Source organism: Rhipicephalus microplus, chromosome 5 (assembly GCF_043290135.1).
Source record: "Rhipicephalus microplus isolate Deutch F79 chromosome 5, USDA_Rmic, whole genome shotgun sequence".
Taxonomy (NCBI): Eukaryota; Metazoa; Arthropoda; class Arachnida; order Ixodida; family Ixodidae; genus Rhipicephalus; species Rhipicephalus microplus.
In genome coordinates this window covers 29,868,893-29,886,460 of record NC_134704.1, presented here as the reverse complement: position 1 = coordinate 29,886,460, position 17,568 = coordinate 29,868,893, and the positions used below count along the sequence as shown (strand labels likewise).

At 49.0% G+C, this 17,568-nt stretch overlaps 2 protein-coding genes across 3 annotated transcripts in view; both read left to right on the top strand.

Moving 5' to 3' along the window:
- Positions 1–6,033, top strand: part of LOC119173939 (uncharacterized) — a 151,299-nt gene extending 145,266 nt beyond the window's left edge. For both annotated transcript variants that reach the window (XM_075895105.1, XM_075895104.1), the window contains exon 32: positions 5,835–6,033. In XM_075895105.1, the coding sequence (XP_075751220.1) occupies positions 5,835–5,914 (80 nt within the window). In that variant the 3' untranslated portion in view covers positions 5,915–6,033. The remainder of the gene's footprint in view (positions 1–5,834) is intronic.
- Positions 6,034–9,945: 3,912 nt separating this feature from the next.
- On the top strand, positions 9,946–16,734 carry LOC142817233 (uncharacterized). The gene is made up of 2 exons (XM_075894295.1): positions 9,946–10,430; positions 16,024–16,734. Exons 1-2 carry the CDS (start codon positions 10,037–10,039, stop codon positions 16,494–16,496), a joined length of 867 nt encoding a protein of 288 aa, XP_075750410.1. The 5' UTR covers positions 9,946–10,036; the 3' UTR covers positions 16,497–16,734.
- The last annotated feature ends 834 nt before the right edge of the window (positions 16,735–17,568 follow it).

The window sequence follows — 17,568 nt, the reverse complement described above, 5'->3', positions numbered from 1 at the left end:
CGTGGCTAACGCGGCAGCATTAAAGCTTGAAGATGCTGGTTTGCGAATCGAAACAGGTAAATTAGGATTGGGTGAAATTAAAGATTTCGTGCTTCCAAGACATTGCTGGAATAAACAGTGGTGTTTATTTCGCCCGTGAGAAGTTTACTACACCAGATTACGCTGTAGACTTCTGCAGCTGAATTGTTACTTAAGCAAAGCTGTACTTCTCGCGTCCCAATGTGCATGTGCTGGAATGAAATTGAAATATAGAACATTTATTTTTTAGGTATTCGCTGTTCTCATCAGAGCAACACATTCCTAGAATCCCCAATTTAGAATTGGCAGCAAATGTTCCAGTAATCTTATCACTTGGCGACAGTTTCTGCCACCAGGATATCTGCCCTACCCTGTTCGAATGCATCAAAACAACAAAAATATTACAGCTGAAGTCTATATTTATTTATTCATATTTTTGGTTCGAAATCCGTCATTTCTGTCAGGAAGAATGTCTGGTCGCTTGCTAATTAGGCATATTCAAATATTCGATCTTTTATTTTTAAACTAAATTCCCAGCTTGGTTTTAGTTTCGAAGAAATTGCTTTAACCATCTTGCCACCTAGCTTTCGGCCCATCCCCCTTTGTGGGTTAGCGCGATCTGTAGTGGACGCTGAGTGCTATGTTAATCCTCTAATGGATGGCGCTGTCGGCATCCTTCTCAACTTCATTCACGTCGGTACACCGGGACTTCAGCCTCCGTCGCCTTTCAACTTCACCAGCCCTGGGGAATGGACAACATGGATAACGAGGTACGAAGATTACGCCTTCGCGGCCGGTATCAACACAGCCACCGACGAGGTGCAGGTGCGAACTCTTTTATATTGCATGGGTTCCCAAGCACGTAGCGTCTTGTCGTCGCTAGGACTGTCTGCTCCGGAAAACCGCCCGTTTGCGGAAGTCAAGGCTAAGCTCACTTCGCATTTTGTCCACCCTATCAATGAGATTTACGAGAGCCGCCGATTTCACCGCCGAGTGCAACAACTTGGGGAGCCGGTTGATGAATTTTTCACCGCGCTCAGGAATCTTGTCAAGCGTTGTGGGTACAACAACGCCGAGATCGAAGACCGCCTTGTGCGAGACAAGTTTGTCGTTGGATTGCGGAATGAGAAGCTATCGGATCAGTTGTGCCGATGTACGAAACTTACAGCTGAGGAAGCGTTGTGCCAAGCGCGTGTTCATGAAGAAGCCGAAAAAGAGCGTCTATCCCGTGAAACTCCCAGCGAGAACGGGGCCTTTGACAGCTTAAACGTGGACGCGGCGCAACGTGCGAAGAACGCTTCATCGCGTCGCAGCAAATCTGTGCAGCCAACTCAGTCTACTTGCGATTACTGCGGCCGTGGTCACCACTCTCGAAAAGAATGCCCAGCTCGCAAAGCCACATGCAATTTCTGCAAGAAGCAAGGTCATTTTATTGCTGTTTGCCGGGCCAAGCATCGGAAAGAGCTGTTAGGCTCAGTGGAACTTCACGCGCTCAGTACGCGTCGGGCACGATATGCCGACATTCACGTGAATGGTCACCTCGCACACTTCAAGATAGACTCAGGGGCCGAAATAACGGTGGTTTCACCTTCTTTTCCGGCATTACCTACTGTTTTGGATAAAGTGGACGCCGAGGTATCCGGTCCTGGAAATCAAAGGCTGCACGTTCTGGGATCTTTCACTGCTACCTTGCAGTGGCGTAACAAAGTGTCTGTGCAAAGACTGTATGTTATCAAGAACCAGACGACACACCTCCTGGGATTACCAGCAATTGAAGACTTGGGCATCGTTCAGTTTTTGGACTCTGTGGATGGTATTCCGTCATCTCAATCAAAAATTTTTCGTGGGCTTGGCGAAGTACAGGAAGAATACCACATCCGCGTCGCTCAAGATGCTCGTCCCTTTTCATTAAGTGTTCCTCGACGAATACCTCTGCCTCTGCTAGAGCATGTGAAGAAGGAATTGGATGAAATGGAAACCCAAGGAGTCATTCGCAAGGTTGACACGCCTACCGCATGGTGTTCAGGCCTCGTCGTCGTGCCGAAGTCGTCGGGCGGGTACAGGCTCTGTGTCGACTTGACGAAGCTTAACAAGGTTATCCAGCGGGAACGCTACATTCTGCCGACAGTTGAAGACATCTTAGGTCAGCTTGGTGGGGCACAAATTTTTTCCAAGCTCGATGCAAGATCCAGCTTCCACCAAATAAAACTAACTCGTGAGAGTGAAGAACTGACGACATTCATCACACCTTTTGGCCGATATTGCTACAAGCGTCTTCCCTTTGGCATTGCGACAGCACCCGAGTATTTCCAACGCTTCATGTCGAGACTGCTCGAAGGCATCACCGGAGTCGTCAACATGATAGACGACATACTCGTCTTTGGTAGGAACCATCAAGAGCACGACCAGCGTCTAGCTGACGTCTTGGCACGGTTGACTCAAGCGGGTGTCACTCTTAATGAAAAGAAGTGTCAGTTCAGGGTCTCTTCTGTCAAGTTCTTAGGAGTTGTCGTCAGCCAGCAAGGAATTAGTCCAGACCCGGACAAAGTCAAGGCTATCATGGATCTCCCACCACCAATCGATGTTAGTGGTGTTCGCCGATTACTTGGAATGGTAAACCATGTGGCTCGATTCATTCCAAAACTGTCTGAGATCTCCGCACCTATTCGTGCACTCCTCAACAAGAATAACGCGTGGAGCTGGAGTTACAACCAAGAGGAAGCGTTCAAGAAGATAAAGTCTTTGCTCAGCTCCGACACATGTATGGCTATGTACAATCCCCATTACCCAACTATAGTATCGGCTGACGCAAGCTCTCATGGCCTTGGTGCCGTTTTACTCCAAGATCAACCGTCAGGAATTCGACGAGCAGTTGCCTATGCTTCCAGATCTCTCACTACTACAGAAGGACGCTACAGTCAAACGGAAAAGGAGTCTCTGGCTGTCACATGGGCTGTCACCAGGTTCGATCAATACCTACGTGGACTAAGCTTTGAGGTCGAATCCGATCACCTTCCGCTTGTAGCTCTCCTGTCAAGTAAAGATCTGGACATCTTGCCACCTCGAATTCAACGTATGCGAATAAAACTGATGCGCTATCAGTTCGCCGTCAAGTATGTTCCTGGAAAACTGCTAGCCACAGCGGACACACTATCAAGAGCACCCTGCGACTTGCCAACTTCTAAAGCAGTCAGCAGCTTGGAAGTCTATATAGGGGAAGTTCTCAAGGAGCTACCTTTACAACTGGAAAATCAGCTAGACGAGATCCGTCGTCTTCAAGCTCAAGATAGCGAGTGTTCTTCTATTATGACTTATTGTGAGAAAGGCTGGCCGTCCAAGAAGAGAGTTCCGACCCATTTAGCACCATACTGGAAGGAGCGAGAAAGACTGAGTGTGTACGATGGGTTACTCTTACTGGATCGCCGCATTGTCATCCCGTCAGCCCAACGCAAGGACATTCTCGCACTACTGCACGAAGGACATCAAGGTGTCCGCCGCTGTCAAGTGCGCGCCCGCGAGTGCGTTTGGTGGCCCCATTGCAGCCAGCATATTGAGGACCTTGTGGCTCAATGTGCTAAGTGTGCTGAGACGCGAACCTTGCGTTCTGAGCCACTGTCACCAACGCCAACACCGGAACGACCATGGCAACGCCTGGGAATCGACTTGTTCCACTTGGAAGGACGCGACTACGTCCTCATTGTCGACTACTACTCCCGATTTCCAGAAATAGTCACACTGGGAACTTCATCAGCAAAAGCGGTTGTTGCTGCGGTCAAGAGTTGTTTTGCCCGTTTTGGGATACCAGACGTTGTGCGGACGGACAATGGACCTCAATTCTCGTCCAAGGAGTTCGCCGACTTTGCAACGGCGTATCGATTCTGCCACGAGACCAGCAGCCCTCGATACCCTCAGAGTAACGGAGAGGTAGAGCGCATGGTGCGTACCGTGAAAGATTTGCTGAAGAAAAGCCCGGATCCGTACCTCGCTCTACTCGCATACCGAGACACACCTGGAGTTTCGGGCGTCTCTCCAGCTCAGTTACTCATGGGAAGGAGACTACAAACTCGTCTTCCGGGTCTGCCTGAACGACTTCTTCCGGCCTTACCCAATCACGAGGAATTTCAAGCACAGGATACTGCGGCGAAGTTGAAACAGGCGAAGGACTACAATAGCCGTCACAGTACTACTCCTCTGATTTCTCTCAGTATGGGGGAGGATGTGTGGATAAAGGATTTAGGTTGCAGCGGTCGTGTCCTCAGCCCAGCTCAGAGACCAAGGTCATATGTGGTCGAGACTCAAAGTGGTGTTGTCCAGAGGAACCGTTGCCATCTGGTGCCGTTTGTAGATGACCAAAATGTCCAACAGCAAGCATCAATGGCTTCATCACCGACGCATGGAACCTTGTCATCAAATCCGCCAAGAGACTCAGCCTCGACCTCAGCGTCGGAATCATTGTCTCCAAGTGCTTCAAGTGCTTCGTGCGCATCACCTGTGCCGCCTGTGAAGATGCCTCCCTCGCCTGAAGTGCAGACGCTACCTGTGCAAGCAAGTGCGCCTCAGTGTGATGAACCTAAGCGTACGCGTTCTGGCCGTGCCGTGAAACCGCCGCGCAGGTTGAACATGTAACTATCCCGGGAGGGAAGATGTAGTGGACGCTGAGTGCTATGTTAATCCTCTAATGGATGGCGCTGTCGGCATGCGCGCGCCACCTCATGTGGGGTATATAGCAGGGGGGCAGTTGGGAATAAAGGGAGGTCTTCTTGTTGTTGCTATGAGCCATGCTCGTGTCTTACTCGGCGTCTCTGAACACGATCCATGCAGTAATTATCACAATCATTACGTGTCTGATAGTGCAGCTATATATATAGGTCAATGCGGCAACGTCCAAACCTGCACATTTCGTGTGTCGAGAACTGCGGTGATTTTAACGCATTGCAAAGCTCTTCGCCGAACGCCGCCCGCTGGTGCTCAAAGGGGTATACAGACTTAATCTTGTCCTCGCTTTTATTTTTCTGCGATGTGATGCTAGAGTACTGTTAGTCATAACATGGCACATCGTTTGCTGCAGCGTACCACAGATAAATAATTACAGGCCCTTCATTACCGACCAATCTGAGTTCCGGTTTGAGAGAGCTTATAAAGCACACGCATCGTTTCATTCTTCACGGCGTGGGTCCCCCGAATTGAAAACTTTGCTTTCGGCATTTCCGAAGCTCGAGCGCACGTAGTCTCAGGTGTTTCCCCTCTGTGAGACGCTCTTACGTTTTTTTCGGCGGGATTTTAAAAGTGACGCTATATTTGGTCGGAATTAACAATGGTATCATTAATTAAAAGATACGTTAGGGCTTTTACAACTTAAGTTCGGCATTACCAGACGCAATTAAGGCTTCAGTTTACCGTAGATAAGTCAGAAACGAAAATTTCAGTCTCAGGGATTCTCTAATAACATTACGTAAGCCAAGACGCATGTTAAAAATGCACTGTGGTGAAGCTAACATTAAATTAAGGTGCTCGTAAAGGCGAAATATTCCCTCCTCCATTTAAACCTCACAGCTTTGATTAGCTCGTGGGGATAAGCTAAGGTGGTTTGCTTCCGATCCAGAACAAGTAGCTTTGTTTGCATGCCGTTGCTACTTTTGCCGACATTTGCCTGCCCCCCCCCCCCTCCATCTTATCAAAGCTTTGTTCTTCGTATAATTTTTATGCCGCGAAGAACTGCCATTGTACGCTATGCAGCGTCCGTCATTCTTTTATCTCTGATGTCGCGGAATACAGTTGAACGCGATTCTTTCATCTGTGTTCTTCTCTTTTCTCAGCCACCTACGACGGTCTTGTCTACAAGGACGCCGAGGCACCGGCCGCCATCTGGAAAGGTTGCTGCACAGGAGCGGAGTAGCCAGACATCGGCTAACCACAGCGTTTACTCGTTAAAAACTTTTGGTTTGAGAACAATTGCGTTGCCGGACAAAACGAAACAAAGGGAAGAAAATAAAGGAAAGAACGCAGTGAATAATATCAACTGCGCGGTGGCTTCCCTGGCTGGAGCTCCCGAAGCACGTCTATAGTACTGGTGGTCGCGTCATTCGCACGCATTATTGAACGTCGCTGAGATACAGTTGGTAGTATACAGTTACTGTGTATGCTACTTCAAGGTAGCATACACAGTAATAACATAACATAACATAACAATACCGTATATGTTCCCACCTGGACAGCATTCAAGGCAAAGTTAAGCGAAGTCTTCGGTCGTCCTTCTGTCCGCAAACTTCATGCGGAGCAGCACCTTCAGTCGAGATCTCAACTGCCTGGTGAGATACGTGGATTTAATATCTTGTAGTCTGGTTTTATTGTTGAAACATAGTCATCCGAGTCCAAATTTATGAATGGCAGTCAATCACCGCTAGATAATTCGTAATTTAAACTTCATTTGGTGACGCGAGGCCCAACTTAATGAACAATTAAACGCAGCGCTTCCGACATGCACGTCGGGGTTGGTCGTGCGATCTTTACTGGTAATTTGGTTGTAACATGATTCGCATGTGTGTGATACAGAAAAAAAAAACTTGAGCAGGATGCTGCACAGCCATCTCATTACACTTAAATTAATCAAACATAGCGATAAATTATGGTTTTCGCGATGTCACCAGCCTTTTATCAATATCAATTTCCCAAAAAAGAGAGGAAAAGTGGGGTCCAACTCAGGTCAGTTCTTGGCCGATTCCCCTGAGTGGGTATCAGCCATATTTAAGGCGTCATCATCATTAAAGAAACCTGTCAGACTGGTGAATTAGGATGGATTCAGCTGGTGAAACATCTTCGCAATGAGTTTACGCATTGCGTATCGTAAACACTGAAGTTGTGAAAGCTCCACCACCCCATTTGCGTTTTAGGACATGAGAAGCATCGTTAGTCCAAAGAAACTAACATCGAGAAACCACCATGACATGCATTATCTTCATCCAGAGATTGTTTCTTTTAGTCACCGCACACTTGTAACCATCCTGAAGGAATATCAAGAGGTGCACATAAAGCTGTGCGTTTGGCCCGTTATACTGTATATATTTGTATATTATGTATATATTTGCATATACAAAGGTGGGCAGATCGGGGCGGGGCAGGGGGTCGCGGCCGCCCCCCTTAGTCACCCAAGAAGAGGGCACAGTCAGCCGCGTACATTGGCGTAATAGAGGGGGGCTGCACTCGAAGGGGGGGTGCAAAGTCAGCGCCATGCATTAACAATAGGCGGGGGGGGGGGCACTGTGACAAACCTTCGCTCCCTTCCCCCCTCCCCCGAATAAGAACCTTGCGCACGCCTATCGGCATCTACGTGCAACTTCGCCACCAGCCGATATCATTCAGTAAGACTTTCGTAATACAGTTGTCACACGGGGCTCTTCCAATCTCATCGCAATATGGCCCAATGGCAATCGAATTTCAGTCGTGACGAGCCCACTTACGCATAGTGTGGAAGGGTAGTGAATCGTTTTCGAGAAACTTGACTCGAATCCGTATTGATGGTGAATCGAAAGTTCACCGTGTGACAAAGATATTACGCTGATCCACAGTTTGCACTATGTTTGCTGAGTTCATACACCTAAGGACATAAACACTTTAGACATCTCGTAATCATTGAAGAAAGACTGAAAGACTACTATAGCGGCACAAGTTCCAGTCCAAAATGCTGTCGAAGAACTCGCCTGAAGAAGGTAAAATGTCTGACTCTCTTGAAACCGAAGTCTTTAAGCAAGACCGTGCTTTCTACGTGAATTTTTTATTCAGATCTAGGGAGCACGCAGGACCATCACGCACTCTTTCGGCGTGTCACATCCCTGGTATAAGGCGGCGGCCATGAGGAGCCGGACTCAAACGTCAAGTCGTCTGTCCTCGCCGGCAATTTTTTTGTCCACTGAGCACGTCATAAGAGCATGGACCTCGAGTGCTCCTTTCAGGAATCGGTCGGAATTCAGTAGTTGGAGCAATTGCACTCGTCCGTTTCCGGGTCCAGCGCGGCGAGGTAGTGGTGGGGCTCGCCGTTGCAATCTGCGCATAAAAAAAAAAACGTGTGAATGGAACGCCCTCTATTACCGTCAATGGGCGTTTGAATATGCGCTCTCCCACCACACAAGCTGTACGCCTTAAGGGTTTTCTTTTTCGGGTGCATGTATACATGGTGGCCAGATACGTTCTTTCCGTCAGACCACCCGTCAAAGTCGAGCTTTCGTTTGTTCAAACATGTTGGCTTACATTAGAAGCTCATATTGTAACCGTTAATGATGACGACTGTATGAGAGAAGACAAATGTGGAACTTCGTAAGCCAGTTCACCTTGCCATACAAGTGGAATCGTAATAATGACGTTAATTTCACGTACAACCGGTGGGCTGTAGCTCCAAGCTTTTGAATGCAGGAATGCGTACATACATACCTTCGAAATATAGACAAGATTGGGATCTATTTGGTTCCCATAACCTCAGCTTTTGACCCTCAGCAGTTTTATTTACGATCATCACTTTTTGACATCGTGATCGGCAGGAAAGAACAAATGTGCTATAATGTCGCGCAGCTTATCTGGAAGGAGCAGTTGCGTCTGCGTTGAATGGACTGGCTTGCCTTTCACCAACTCTGCATAGCGTTCACTTGAGTGATCAGATATAATTTCTTGGATTTTGTTCAAAATACGAATGTATATGTTGTGTCAAACAGAACTGTTTATTCGCAGTGTCGCGTAAAATTATATTGCACACTCATATTACTCAATAATTTTTACACGTTGTACTCCCACGATGCGCCTCCTGCATAAACCTTTCAAGGGCCTGCAGAATTTTTGTAAATAAAAAACTAACACCAACAAAAATGCGTGGTCGCAGGGATGTCGGATCTTGTGGGACAGCCAATAAACTGGTGCGAAATTGAATACGATCGTGCGAGTACGGCACCAAAAGCTTGAAGTCGAGGTACAAGCACGCCTTGGCATATGGCACGTGCCTGGATTGGGGGCGGCGTCAACGGCGGGCCTGGGTCCCAGAAAGCTGAAGAAGTTGAGCGCTATGGCGACCAGGCAGAAGACGGCAATGACCAGGATGCGGAGCAGCACGCCCAGGGCGCGGCATAGCGGGTTGCTGGCCACCGACGCGGTGACCACGCCGCAAGTCCGCCACCACAAGGACGCCAGCCGCGCCAGCTGCATCCTACAAGTTTGTTGGTCGTCCGGGAATGAATCGGCTCCTACCTGGCCACGACCATTCCGATGATGATCATGCTGCTCCGAATGAGCAACTCGAATACGATGATCGTTCTGTTCAGAATTAGTAAACCGGACTAAGTCATTCAGAGGGAGGCTTCGCAGAGAGGGTTGCCAAGAATTCGGCTCCTTGGTTTATGGTAATGGCTGCATCACAGGGGACGCGTAACAAAGTTTCGGTTATAGCGCCTGTCATTTGAGTATTGCATCAGTGATAACTGTAAGTAAACAATTTGCATGCTCGTGCGACAACATGTAGGATGTCATTTGCACTCACAGGCCGCAAAGTGGCTAGTAATTAGTCACTTACCCGATCCCTCTCTTCCCGATTGATGGCCTATACCCCTGAGTGGGTTTCGCCAAGCTGTTGAGGAACCAAGGAACCAACCAACCCTCCCTTTAGAACATTCTTAACAAGTAAAGACCCCATTACATCTGCTCTATGGCTCAAGGTGGATGTCGGACAGCGAAAACAAAGTTAATGCCGCAAAACCTCGTCCATCCGTAATTGTTCAGCGAAATGGAAGCGCGGGAGGAACACACACACGAAGCAAAGGAGAGGCACACATCACGAGTGCCGTGTGACGCTGAACAATTATGAATTGCCAACTAGCCCACCTTTCCATTCTATTGCTCGTCCATCCGTTCTTTTTTCTGGTGTTAAGTATTCCTCTCACGCATTGAAATACTGGTGAGACTTTGCCCCGCACGTGAAACAGTTCGCGTGTATATACCGATCGAAGTCGACGCAGACGAAGCAGCGAGGCCGTCCACGATCATGGCCGCTCGCCGGGGAACGGGGCCGGCGCAAGCGATCCAGCACGGCGTCGTCGATCACCGTGGGCCGGCACTACGTCTACGGGCACCGGTGGTGCTGGGGGACGGTGAAGGGCCGCCCACGATCGGCCGCTGGGCCATGGCGCTCTGCGAGGAGTTCGTGCAGCATCTGTACCAAGCCGTGCTGGCTGTCATGGCTTTGCTGCACGCGCTGTGCATCGTCGGCGGTGGCAAGTCACTTGCCACCACGCCGTCCTCGACGGCCCTGCACCAACGGGAGGCGGCTGACGCACCAGCCTCTGAAGGCCGTCGCAAGCGAAATTCTCAACCACCGGCTGCATCCGGTGCAGCCAAGCAGCTTTCCCGCCTGAAGCTCGGTCAAGAAGCAACCACCGGTACGACGAACTTAAATCTTTCAATTTCATTTGTTCGCAAACCATTAGAGTGCAGTGCTGGTATATGGTACGATTGTGTCTGCCCCGCCGCAGTGGTCTTGTTGCTAAGACACGTGCACGTCTGCTGACCCGCGGGATTGAATCCTGGCAGCGGCGGCTGTATTTTCGATGGAGGCTAAAATGCCGTATAGGCCCGTGTGCTGCTCAGATTTGGGGGGCACGTTAAAGAATCCCACGTGGTCGAAATTTCCGTAGTCGTCCACAATAGGGCATATCTTATAATGGTATGTGTGGTATAAGGCGTCGCTACCGACTACAGCGCTGTGCGGTGGCACGCGCTCGGTGGCCGCCACGGGGAAGAAGGAAGAAGATGAAATAAACAAGATGTCTCCGTTTATGCTGTGCTATTCATTATGCACGATGTAACATATTTTGGCGACGAAGATTCACCAGCCCATGTGCTACCGGCCTGAACCTCATCTGTGCCCTCGTTTATTGCCTACCATCTTCTACGATGAGTATTTCGGGGCTACAGCCGCCACCTCCGTTCCTGTCGTCACCTGGACACCCGGACATTCCATGGGAGCAATGGATCCAGGCTTTCAAGAATTACATGGTTGCTTCGGGCGCCTTCGACCTACCTGCCATTCGTCGGAAGGCGATCCTGCTCAACTGCTTGGGCTTGGAAGGACAACGTATCTTCCAGACTCTGACGACTACTGACGACCCGTGCCTCGTGCCTGCGAGCGCTGCGGCAGGTACACTAACGTCCCCTAGTACTGATGTGTTCGACCGCGCCATCGCGACGCTGGAAGGTCACTTCAAAACCACGTTGAACGTCACTGCAGCGCGTCACCGTTTCCGTCAACGTACGCAGGCCCCAGGTGAGACTGCGGCTGATTACGTCACCGCGCTGAGAAGTCTTGTAGGAGCATGCAATTTCGGTGATCTAACGGACGACATGATACGCGACCAGCTCATAGAGAAAACCACAAGTGGATACTTACGTGAACGCCTTCTGCTGGAAGAGTCTCTCACGCTTTCTAAGGCTCTTACCATTGCCAAACAGCATGATCAAGCGACTAATGAAGCAAGAGAACTTGCACAAAATGACTTGCAAGTTCATCGTGTAAAAGATACTTCAAATCACAGAGAACGGCATTGTAGCACATGTACTTGCTATAACATGCACGGTCAAAGTCGCATATCTCCGAAAGAGCAAGTATGTTATCGTTGTGGTTCTACGGCACACCTTGCAAATAGCTCTCTGTGCAAGGCCAAAGCACATAGGTGTCGACAATGTGAGAAAATTGGCCATCTTGAAAAGGTGTGCAAGTCATTGCGGAAGTTTGAGAAGAATGTTCAGCATGTAGCGGAAGGTAACGATACAGCTGATCCAGACGACCATTTAAGTGTTTGTCAGATCTGGAGCCGTAAGAAGGGAATTTACGCAGCGTTGGAAATAGAAGGAATTTCTGTACCATTTTTGATCGATACAGGATCATCGGTTTCGATCCTGGCCGAAGAACTTTACCAACGCTATTTTTCTAAAGCGTATCCACTGAAGTCTACATCCGTCCAGCTTCTCGATTATTCAAAGGCAGCAATTCCTATACAAGGATGCTTCATTGCTACTGCCTCATTTCACGGCCGATGCACTTCTGTTCTACTATACGTTGTGCCTGGGGGAACGACCATTCTGGGATTAGACGGCATCGCTGCTCTGGATATGAAGATCCAAGGGTCACCGCTCAGGTGTCTTCTAATGACGCAAGAAACTCCGGTGCTACCTCCAGAATTACGTTCTGAGTTTGAGCACCTATTTGCAAAAGAGCTGGGAACTGTGAGAGGTTTCACTCACAAGGTCAGAGTTCGCGCGTCTGTACAACCGGTGGCCAGCAAACTGAGACGACTGCCACTTGTCATTCGCGAGCAAGTCTCGGCAGAAGTTCAGAAATTAGAAGCTCAGGGCATCATTGAGCGTGTCGACTCTTCTGAGTGGGTCTCCCCTATTGTCGTAGCCAGAAAAAAAGACGGCTCGATTCGCATGTGTGTTGACTTACGGGAGCCAAACAAAGCTGTGGTAGTAGACAGTTTTCCTTTGCCACAAACTGAGGAGCTCCTGAACAGCCTGGCTGGGGCACAGCGTTTCTCGAAGCTAGACTTAGCTTCTGCATATCACCAGTTACCGCTCAGTTTAGAGAGCCGTGACCTTACCACGTTCATCACTCACGATGGACTATTTCGCTTCAAGAGGGTTTGCTTCGGACTGGCGTCGGCGCCATCAGCGTTCCAGAAAATGATGCACATGATCTTGAAAGGGTGCAAATGTGTCCTATTTTACATTGATGACATCATCGTGTATGGGCGATCCCGAGAGGACCATTTGGGAAACTTGCGCGCTGTATTGCAACGTCTTTCTGATGCTGGCCTCCGGCTCAACAACAAGTGTGTCTTTGACGTGGCAGAGTTGACTTTTCTAGGTCACGTTGTGAGCGCCAAAGGATTATTTCCGTTGATGTCATCCATTGAGGCGATAACAAAGGCACCATCACCTACAAATATTAACGAACTCCGCTCGCTACTGGGGCTTGCAGGCTTCTATTCCAAGTTCATTCCTCATTTTTCGGATGTTGTCGAGCCAATGCGCGCCTTGCTACGAGGACAAGCCTCTTTCGTTTGGAGTGCGGCAGCACAGAGCAGTTTGGAGCGCCTGAAATCTCTGCTCACATCTTGCGAAGTGCTTCATCTTTTCGATCCTCACTTGCCTGTGTTCGTTACAACTGATGCTTCAGGATATGGATTAGGTGCAGTACTTCAGCAAGACAACGGGACCTCACTGCAAACGGTCGCATTCGCCTCCCGCACACTTCAACCGCATGAGCGGAAATACTCAGTCGGCGAACGTGAGGCCCTTGCCTGTGTTTGGGCTTGCGAACACTGGCACGTTTATCTATGGGGACGACCTTTCATCTTACGAACGGATCACGCAGCGCTGGTTACGCTTCTTTCGACGAAAGGCACCGGTCACCGACCATTAAGGATTGCGCGCTGGTCCTCACGGTTGCTCTGCTACAACTATACCGTCGAATACAGGAAAGGTAGCGAAAACGTCGTGGCTGACGCTCTCTCCAGGCTACCCGTCCAGAGTTTAATCCGCGATGCACCAGAAGAGGAATTTATCTGTTTGTTGTCTCCCGTAGTTACCATGCCAGAACTTCAAGAAGCAAGTGCCAATGATCAGATTATCTGTGAAGTTAAGCACTTCACGACTACTTCTTGGCCTGACAAGAAATCACTGTCAAAAGAATTGCTACCTTACTTTTACGTGAAGGCTGAACTCTCTGTTGTAAGTGATATCCTATGCCGGGGTGACAGGATTGTCGTGCCTGCAACGTTGACACGCCGCCTTATGGATCTGGCCCACGAGTCACATCCAGGCATTAGTCGTACCAAAGCTCGCCTGAGAGAGTCCTATTGGTGGCCATGCATGGATAGTCACATTGAAGAACTGGTGCGCACATGCGTGATTTGCCAGTCTTGTGACAAGTCCGCACGTACCTTTCCAGCGCCACTGCAACCTGTTCCTCTTCCTGACGCGGCGTGGGAAAAAATTGCCATCGACATTGTGGGACCTTTCACGCAAGCTTCGGCCGACTGCCGTTTTGCGATTACTGTTATTGACTATTATAGCAAGTGGCCTGAAGTGGCGTTCGTGCGAGATGCGACCACGTCTACAGTGAAGAAGTTTTTACTTGAACTTTTTGCGCGAGAAGGCTACCCACGTAGTATTGTATCCGATCATGGACCACAGTTCTCTTCAGCAAGCTTTGACGAGTTTCTCACGGAGCGTGGAATAACGCACTACAACTCTTCCGTGTATTACCCACAAGCTAACGGCTTGGTGGAGAGATTCAATAGGGTGCTGAAGTCGTACATTCAACTAGCCCTGCTTGAACGTCGTGACGTACGAACAGCCATGCTTGATTACCTGCAAGTATATCGCTGTACGCCTCACGCGACTACTGGTGCGACACCCGCTGTTCTTCTTCATCGACGCCAACCTCGCACCAGACTTGACATATTGGGATTGCCCGACAGATGCTTCAGCACGGACCCGTCAAGGGCGATTGAACAGCTACGAGAGCATGTCAAAAAGAAGCAAATGATCTCGAAGAGCTACACCGATGAAAAACGTGGAGCCAAGGAACCCAGTTTCGTCGTTGGTGATTACGTGCGCGTTAAGACAACTGCAGCTCACGGTAAGCTGTCTTCACAATTTTCCGCGCCCAAGAAGATCATTGGAAAACGGGGACCGGCCTCGTACCTTTTGGACGATGGGCGTGTGTGGAACGCATCTAAGTTAATCGCAGTTCACTCCGGAGCGGTCAACAAAATGAAATCGGGCACCCCTGCTGTTATGAACTGGACACCTGCATTTAATCGGTCTTCTCATGCATTACAGCCTGAAACCGCTGCCCTTATGAACTGGTCCCCTGCATCTGATCGGTCATCTAGTGCGCCCCAATGGGACACATCAAGAGCGGATGGTCATGAAAGGGCAGACCCCGTATCATCTCCACCAGACGGCACGCAAGCTTTGACCAGTCCAGGATTTAATGCGCCTGCAAGGAAAAGCAAGCGTAAAAAGAAGACCCCAAAGAAATTGAAGGACTTCGTTAGGAAGTAGACAAAAACAGTTTTGTGTGTTTCTACCATTTATTTTTATTTTATTTTATTTTTTTTTGCAAGAGGGGATATGTGGTATAAGGCGTCGCTACCGACTACAGCGCTGTGCGGTGGCACGCGCTCGGTGGCCGCCACGGGGAAGAAGGAAGAAGATGAAATAAACAAGATGTCTCCGTTTATGCTGTGCTATTCATTATGCACGATGTAACAGTATGGTGGTTTTAAGACGGGAAACTTTACAAATCAATCAATAAACGATTATGTCTGACACGTGGAGAGAGGGAACACTTGCTGAGAGATAGCTGAAAGAGCAGTCGTAAACAGTCACAGTGAAGTGTGTGATTTGTGTTTTTATCGGCCATATTAATCGAATGCTAAACTTCAGGTTATTTTTCATGTTAGCTATGGTGTCACGCGTGGTTCGCGTGATTGCTGCAAGTTATGTTTCATGTTGACGTAAAAAGAATGAAATCGCAAATTCCTTAAGGGTTCACAATTAGTTTTTCAATGCATTAATTTCGAGGGAAGAAAAGCTACACTTTTTCGTTGGTTCTATAGAACGCGGCACGTCGAACGATCCATCACTCCATGAATACATCCATTCGCTGTATTATGTTTACGTCATGGAAAGCGGCAGCAGCAAGGAGCGAACTCCTGTTCCTCGGTGTCTGCGAGGAAGATCCTGCAGTTGCCTTTTTCACCCACAAAGTGCTCGCTCGGCGGGGAATGATCTTCATGATCTTCCTCACCGCTATGACACCTACGCAAGACGCGCTACGATCTGCGGCCAATGATAAAGTTTTACTGTGAGATCCACGCTTCTAGTGAAACGTTGCATGCCCCAGCTTTCTGCTTTACAAGTGCGTCGTAGGATTCACTTACCTGGTCTGCCAATTCTTTCCAGCGCGGAAGCGTAACCTCGAGCTACCATCGTCCGCGATTCCCCCACGGATGGCACCGGCAACGACCACGCGCTGTAGTCCGATAAGACGCCTCCCGATGCCCAGCTCCGGGCTCGGACACACGCGCTCCGGGGACAGGACGGTGATGCCTTCGCGATTCAAGCTCACGTCTTCCAGGCTGACCTCACCCAAGGCTAGTGCCTCGGCACCCACACCAACGGCTCCGAAGAATCCGTGCGCAGCCCCGCTGTCGTCTACCAGCGCCACCTTGGCCACGGCTCCCGACTGCAAGAAGGACCTTCCGGAATCCGAGACTCCCGAAGTGCGGAAGCTGCGCCAACAGGCGGGGGAGTTGTTCAACGCTGTTGTCACCGTTTTTGTGATTCTCGCCAACGTGACTGTGACGCTGGTGTATTGCCTCGTGAGAATGTCGTGCGCGCGCTTTCAAACCCTGATGTCGAGGCTGGAGATATAGTCGCAAGCTCCACCGCGTAGACATTTCGTACGTCACGGTTTGTAGGTGTGCGCGCGCGCCAAGATTTGCTTTTTTGAGCCTTGATCTTGTAAATTGCCTCCGCTGCTTCACATTGAGCTTCTTGTGTTTATAAATCATTACCCACTGTAATATGTGAGTGGTCTTTTAATCAGGTAATGTCTGATTACTGACTACTGTGCCTTTATTGTCGTATGGGAAAGCCTCGCTAATAAATTTATTTGGGACCATCCCGCGGTGACTTTCCGCGTATTTTGGATGACCTTGCGCTTGCAGCGTGAATGACGCAGTGTCACGTATGCACAGTGTCGTAACTAATGCTGAGTGGGGTGGGGAGGTGGGCTTACTTTTTTTGTTCTCAGGCTGGTGGGGACGTTCCTTGCAACTGTTCTCCCTTGAGATTCGTCTTTCTAACGTTATACTTAAATTTCTTGACGTTAAATTATGGGCGTAGCAAAGAAGGAGGGGGGTGTTCAAACCCCCCAAATTATTTCAATTTTGCTCCCAGATACAAACGTATGCACGCACATAAATAATGGTTGAACTCCTCCTCCGCCCCCCCCCTCCGTCCCGAAAAAAAAAATTCTGGTGACTCTGTGAAACTCTCTGAAATCGGAAGCAATCGGAAGCCCTTTACGGTAGAGTACGCGAGCTTTGAAGCGCTCGTCATGTTTACTTGCGTCATCGTTGTAGTACATTCGTCCTTTACGTTAAAATAAACAGTTACCAACTCGTCCAATTTGATGTCTTTCCTAAATGGTAAAGGTTAATTTTGACTTGTTGCAAATGGTAATTATGCTGGGCTTCGAAATGCGAAGAAAATGAAAGATATTACCGTATTTCATGTCGGCATTGTTTTTTTTTTTTTTTGGGAGCAATTCCCAATGGTGAACTTTGGGGCAAAAGAATTTCAACAGTACAGCACGTATTCACGATGGGGAAATGAAGCTGAAGTGGCAGAAGAAAATGTATGTTTACGCGTTATCACACGAAAAAAAAAAAAGTGCTAGCATATTTATGTCCCGGTTTTGGCTGAATGACATACGAGGAAATG